The sequence below is a fragment of the Delphinapterus leucas genome, chromosome 12, assembly GCF_059928025.1.
Source record: "Delphinapterus leucas isolate spDelLeu-1000000601 "Yukka" chromosome 12, BTC_Dleu_Yukka2, whole genome shotgun sequence".
NCBI lineage: Eukaryota > Metazoa > Chordata > Mammalia > Artiodactyla > Monodontidae > Delphinapterus > Delphinapterus leucas.
In genome coordinates, this window is record NC_143140.1 from 70,253,972 (window position 1) to 70,261,098 (window position 7,127).

The 7,127-nt window shown below is 42.8% G+C and overlaps 1 protein-coding gene across 14 annotated transcripts in view; it reads right to left on the minus strand.

Moving 5' to 3' along the window:
• The window catches only part of IL20RA (interleukin 20 receptor subunit alpha), a 35,643-nt gene extending 29,064 nt beyond the window's left edge, over positions 1 to 6,579 (minus strand). For 3 of the 14 annotated variants that reach the window (XM_022557602.3, XM_089922030.1, XM_089922031.1), the window contains exon 1: positions 295 to 5,073. In XM_022557602.3, the coding sequence (XP_022413310.2) occupies positions 295 to 311 (17 nt within the window). In that variant the 5' untranslated portion in view covers positions 312 to 5,073. Of the gene's footprint in view, positions 1 to 294; positions 6,213 to 6,344 lie in introns of those variants that run through there. The other 11 variants (XM_089922026.1, XM_089922025.1, XM_089922038.1 and 8 more) reach the window with 10 other exon arrangements.
• Positions 6,580 to 7,127: the final 548 nt, after the last annotated feature.

Here is a 7,127-nt window from a genome sequence, read left to right on the forward strand (position 1 = left end):
TTTTTTAAAAAGTTCTCTTGTTCTCCAATTTTATATGGAATTGACACATCCTGAGACAGATTATAGAGATTTAATTCATTTTTCTAGTATCACCTTTTGAGTCAAATAATCATAAATGTGGAGCAAGAAAAAGTAAAAATGCTGTCAGAACATCACAATCATAGCATAAAGGTAATGTTATAAATAAGATGAATAAAATGATTTCACTTCTTAAAATATACACTACCTTAAGCTGCCGTTAATACTTAGCAGTCTTTTTTTTTATCATCATGGAAGTAAACATGTCAAAGATACCTGGTAAAATTGTACATGAAGAAAAAGATGCAAGTAGAGAGTCATTTTAAAAGTATCATGCAGGGCTTCCCTGGTGGCGCAGTGGTTGAGAGTCCGCCTGCCGATGCAGGGCACACGGGTTCGTCCCGGTCTGGGAAGATCCCACATGCCACGGAGCGGCTGGGCCCGTGAGCCATGGCCGCTGAGCCTGCGCGTCTGGAGCCTGTGCTCTGCAACGGGAGAGGCCACAACAGTGAGAGGCCCGCGTACAGCAAAAAAAAAAAAAAAAATCATGCATATAATGAAAGATGCCTTTTAACCAAAAAGGCAAATTTACTGAGTGACATTTGTGAAAAGCACTATGCCAAGCACTTAAAAATAGTTAATGTTTTATGCTTATAATGTTTTATGAGATGCTTATACTAAAGTATTAGTTTTATAGCATTAATATTAAAAATTTAAAATATATGTTACTGCTTATTGTCTTTGTCTAAAGTTTAGGCTTAAATGCAAAATCTGCATCCTACCTATGGCTCTGAGTCAGAGCTGTATGGAATGGTGCACTCAGGGAACTGACGCCCCTCCTCAGCCCTACCGCCTTGGTTGTACACCATGCCACCTCCTGTGGGTAACAGATCTCCTTTATTGTTCTCTAGGGAGCAAATTCTGCCTTTCCTGGATTTGTTCTATAGGAAGCTGGATAAATAGCTACAGGCAGTAGGAGCACATCTTCTGAAAGGGGAGGCTGGTGATACCTATAGCCACACGCTTAGATCTCAGGTATATGATGCTCTCCAGACATGCTGAGGATGGGCTTCGAGCTGATCAATGAGGAGCTATATAATAGCCAATAAATGATAAATGTACACGCAAATGTACAAGAAATCCCTCATGTCTGCTCCAAAGGGAATGGGAGAGAAGCTGGAAAAGAGGACAAGCTTGTTTGATGGAAAGAACTTTTGAGAAGACAAATCCTGCTTTAGCTGCGATAGAGCACCCAGATGTAGACCAAGTTCTTGACTTTTAGCATACAATATGTTTAAAACCAGGTGCTTTCCTGCGAAGTTGAAGCAAGATTTGGAAATGATTTAGCCTTGATATGAATTTGGCCGGTATAGTCAGGGCCTACCTTTGAGGATTACAGATTTGTGAAGCAGAAAAGACATATCCTGTTAAGTGAAAAAATGCTAAGTGGAAAAGAGAACCTGTAGTATGCTAGGTTTCATGTGAGAAAGAAGGGGAATATGAGAAAATACACACATATCTGTTCAGTGGTGCAAAAGAAATACAGGAAGGATAAACCAGTAACTAAGGAGACTGGTTACCTACGGGGGTGACGTGGAATGAGAATAGGAACCAGATTGTAAGGATGATGAGGGGGCAGCCCCTCTCCAAGTGTACCATTTGGTACATCTCTCTCTGACTCTTAAACTACAGTAATGTCTCACATACCCTTCAAATACTCCCAAATCAAGAAACAAAACCAACTAGCATGTGGGAAACCCCAACTGAAATACAAACAGTAACAAATGAACCTAACCTTATTACAAATAGACAATAAAGTAAAGAAGGTGAAAGAAAACCAGTCTAATCTAAGTAACTTTGGTCAACAGTATCTTGACTGGGTATTATAAAGCTAAAGACAAAAGAACTGTATATAGATGCTATAATCTAGTTAGTAAATGTCCTTCTCATAGAAGCATGGGTTAATACTTCTGAAACTCTAAACTAGAAATGAAGAAATAAGTAAATCTATTATAGATAATGATATCAGGTTTCTCACTGTTGGAGAAAGAAGCTACAAATAAAGAAAGACAATGAACTCTGTGCTCTTAGAATCAGAGGTATCAGTGTAAGCTTACTGTCTTTTGTATACATAGACACATACATATAGATACAGAAATACAGATGTGTGTGGATGCCTGGGTTAGTATACATATTTATAACTTCCAGCTCTGTCCGCTGAGAGAGCCTAGAAACAACATTCCAGTAGCAATGAGTATGCCTGGCAACTAGATTTTGGTTTCTAGATCCTATTCTCCAGTAGAAGGAGCTAGAGCTCCTTGGGGAAGTAGCTGATTCAGCCCTGGGGAAGGGAAAATACAAGACGAACCTGAAACATTTTATGTTGCTAGAAAGCAATGAAATGCTTAAAAAGAATGGGGCTTGTTGAAAGGACATGGGAGCCAAACTAAAAGAGCTTTTAATGGCCAAAGCTGGAACAATTTGAGGAGCAAAATTAATAATAATAGTATTGGATTATAACTCAAAGAATAAAGTAAATATTTATGAGTCCATATTGATATATTTAAGCAATTGAATAAATAAATAAATGGGGGGAGAAGTAAATGCTCTTCTTTGCATTAGAATTCCAATTTAATAAATAGAGAAGGAAAAAATGAAATAAAAAAAAATCACCATTAGGCAGCATAGTTGTTGCATTCAGTATCCACTGATGAATACTAAAATTAGTGGGTGTAAGTTTGAGGAGAAACAGGATATTTGCATGATCTCAAAGTGTCTTCCCACAATGTATTTATTAATCAGAAAGTGAAAATAGTAACTATACAGTGAAAAACCCTGCAGACACCACCTAAACCAAATGATCAAGGTTAACATCGCCAGGAAGAAGACACATTGACATCATAAACCCTTTGATATGATGCGCTGGGAAAGACAACATAATCTCTGTGGTATTATTGCCCAAAAGGAATAACCTCACTCTAATCAAGAGGAAACTTCAAATGAACCCACATTGAGGGGCAGCCTGAGGAGGAGGTGATAAGAACTCTTCAAAAATGTCAAAGACATGAAAGCAGAGAGGCTGAGTAACTGTCATAGATTGGAAGAGAGGAAGGAGACACAGCAACTAAGTGTAATAAGGATCCTGGATTGATCCTGGAACAGAAAAGGGGAATTAGTGGAAAAAAGGGTGAAATTGGAACAAAGTCTATAGTTTAGTGAATAGTGTCAATACTATACCAATGTTAATTTCCTCATTCTGAACACTGTACCACAGTTACGTAACATGTTAAAATTAAGAGAAACCGGGTGAGGTGTTTATGAGAGCTCTATTATTTCTATAGCTTTTCTGTAAGTCTCAGAATAGTTCAAAATTAAAAGCTAAAAAGAATAAAATAATGAAGAAAATTTAATTAGTTCACTGGAATAATTTGTGTGTGTTTGAAAAATATCCTGAAATAATTTCTCAGTGAAATAAAATACCTGATGCTGTTGTGTTCATATCAAAGAAGACACACTTCAAGAAATACCCTCATTCTGTTAATTATAGTATATTAGTTCTAATAAGAAGAGATGCTGTAATAGACTGCATTCAAAAGCTCCAAACCTAGAGTTTGGCTCATTTGTTCATAGGCATAATAAACAATATTTTTTCCCTCTCTGGGGATTTTGGGAAGCTCTCCTTGAAGGACGCACATTGGAGGTGAGATGCCAAGTCTGAACAGGAGTTAGCTGGGGACAGAGTGGACAGGAACATTCCAGCACAAGGATCTGCAAGTATGAAGTCCTGAGAGGGAAAATGGTTTGGTTTGCTCTAGGAACTGGAAAAAGGCCAGGATAGCAGGAATTAAGTGATGTGAGGTAAGGCTGGAGACAGAGGCAGGAGTGAGCCGTATAAGACCACGTAGGAGAATTCAGATGGAAGCCTCTGAAGGGCTTGAGGAGAGGAGATACATGACCTTGGAAAGTCATCTCCTTCCACTCTCTTACTGGCTTTAAATGCTTGTTTATATTATGCTGACCACGGTTCTTTATCTTCACTGAGGAATAAGACATGGGATTGGGCCAACAGGGCAGAGTTTGATAAACCACAGTGATAAACTTCCTAGTGAAACTTCTGTCCCTGGAGACATAAGAGAGTGAAGGTACAGATGTGTATCCCTCCTGCCTTGAAGGAGTGGCACAGACGTTCTGGATTCCTTTAAAAGTTTACCTGAAATGAACTACGAAGAACTTTCCTAAAATGTTGATGCCCCATTGCATTTTTTTTCTTTCTCTTTGGATGTTTGGTATGGTACAGCCTGATCCAATGACAGAGTTGTGTGACTTCGAACTTTTGTGCTGAAAGTTCAAAAAATTAAAGAATTCGCCTACTGGAGAATGGTAATGTCATATAACTATTAGAAGGTTCATACTGCTCAGCAGATATGGTGGCGGATCCATCAAGATAGAATAGCTCTCTCTTAAGAGCCAGGTATGTAACCACATACCATGTAACCACATATGCCTTCTCACCTGGTTTTCCCAGCAGTCCTCAGGGTGCCTGGAGGCCCAGAAAAGGACAGGAACTCTTTAAGAAGAGCTAAGAAAGTACCTGAGTCTCGTGGGTCCGAAAAGAGTTTCTTCTGTTTTGTTTTTTCCCCAATTTTGCTTTGAAGCCAAGAATATTATTACCTTCTAATGTCGGCCTCCCAACCCAATTAAGGAGCAAGCTTTATTTCTTTGATTAGAAATAGAAACAACTAAATTCATATCTGTTAGTTGAGGTTCAGTATCTGGATAGGTCAGGAGCAGATCTTCCCATTCAGCTTACCTAAGAATATTTATCACAAGACAAAAGAACTACAATTTCTGGTAACTTTAGGATTTAGAACAGAAACTTTTTGTGTATGATGTCTATTGTCCAAAAATCTCTCCAAGATCTATATGCACACAATTCTTACCTTTGTAACTATATTGAACTTTAGTAACTTTTTCTTTGACTATTAAGGACACCGCAGTTTCATGAACAACTTTCTTCCTGCATTCACTGTCATTGTTCAGCTCTGGGTTAAAAACACGGAAGCCTGGATCAAATCTGTACAAAGCACAGTATTCTGAGAAGTTGTGTTGCTTTAACTTTTTTTTCTTTTTTAAAAAGGAGGGTCCTAGATATCTTGCTTTTAAAAAATTTCTTTCTCTCATACACCAGAAATGCAGAAGGAAAAAAAAAAAAGAAATCAGGTTAATGAATCATTCTGGTTTACTGGATTCCAGATGGTAGAGAGTTAAAACTTAAAACCAAAAAGCCTTGAGTTACCTATATCATGGATCAGTTCAAAGTTTTGTTACTTGCAAAAAAATCAAAGAGCGCATATATGTACAAGATCAAAACTGCAAAGGAAAAAAATGACGTGCCCAGAAAGATCTTACTTTAGAAACGCTGCACTTTCTAGCTCCGGTTCCCTCAAAGCCCACTCTTACAGGAAGTTTGATTTTTAAAGCGCAGACATCGCCTCCTTCCCTGGGGTGCTCTGTTGAAAGGCTACAGGTCGGTGCGGCCACAGCTTGGGTGGCGGGAACCTGCGACGTGCCGGCGAGTGCAATGCGAAAGGTCACTGTCACCGACCGTAAGTTACCAGCTGTTGGGACCGCTCGGAGCGACCACCGTCAACCTTCCTCTACCTCGCCCGCAACGAAAAGTGTGAAACGCGGAGCGCGCGAACTTGACCCTGAAGCCGGCCCACGCGAGGCAGCGGCGAGTTTCTCCCTGGGACTCCAGGGCACCCGGCGCTCACCCGCGCTCCTCCCGCTCTGCGCGCTTGAAAGCGAAACCCGGCGGCTGGAGGTCCTAAACCAGCCGGAACTGGGCGGTCGTCGCGGTCCCGGCGCTACCCTCCTACCTGCCCGTCCCGTCGGCGCGGCCACCAGCAGCAGCAGCAGCAGCGGCAGGACCGGGAGGCCGGGTGCCGAGGCCCCTATGGCAGCCGTCTTCGCTGGGGGTCGGGGGGCGCACATGGGCGGCGGGGCCGGGTCACATCTCCGCGGGCGGCCGGTAGCGTCCGACGCCCCCTCGGGCCGCGGTCCGTGGGAGCGCGGCCTCCCCTCGGCGCCCCAGGCCCCAGCTCCCACTGCGCGCCGCGCTCGGGTCGGCGGGGCGGCCGGGGAGGCGGAGTCGCCTCCCGCCGCAGCCCGGGCCGGACGCCAGGGAGAGGGGAGGGACCGCGACTTCTAGTCCTAGCTCCTCAGGCTCGCAGCTCTGACAATCTGAGACTCTCCACCGCCGCGACCAAGGAGATTACTACTGCAGGAAAAACCTCCCTCCAGTAAAGGGAGCGTGAGCCACGCACACTGAAGAGTGATTCTGGTCTTCGGGCCTGATGGTCATTTCTGTAAAACTTTTGAAATGTCCGAGTTCAGTGCCGGAGGAAGAATGGATATTTATTTCTCCACACACTGTCAGTCACTCTGCCATCCATTGTATTTGATTCCATTTAATCCTCGTCATCTGCAATTAGGCATTGTCCCATTTTACAGATGAGGAAAGGGACACTCAGAAAGTTGGGGCGTCGGCCTGAAGTCCCACAAGCCTGTGAGCAGTGACGCCCGGATTTCCACACAGGCTTGATTCTAGGTCCCATGCTCTTCATAATGGGAGGGCGGGGCTGAAATTAAGAAATGTGCTGAAGAGTCACAGATATAGAAAACAAATTTATGATTCGCAAAGGGGAAAGGGAGTAGAGGAAGGATAAATTAGGAGTTTGGGATTAGCAGATACAAACTACTGTATATAAAATAGATAAACAACAAGGTCCTACTGTATAGCACAGGGAACTATATTCAATATCTTGTAATAACCTATGTTATATCTCTCTATATCTATCTGTCTATCTGAATCACTTTGTTGTACACCAGAAACTAACACAACAATGTAAATCAACTCTGACTTCAGTTTAAAAAAAATGTGTTGAGGGCTTCCCTGGTGGCGCAGTGGTTGAGAGTCCGCCTGCCGATGCAGGGGACGGGTTCGTGCCCCGGTCCGGGAGGATCCCACATGCCGCGGAGCGGCTGGACCCATGAGCCATGGCCGCTGAGCCTGAGCGTCCGGAGCCTGTGCTCCGCAACGGGAGAGA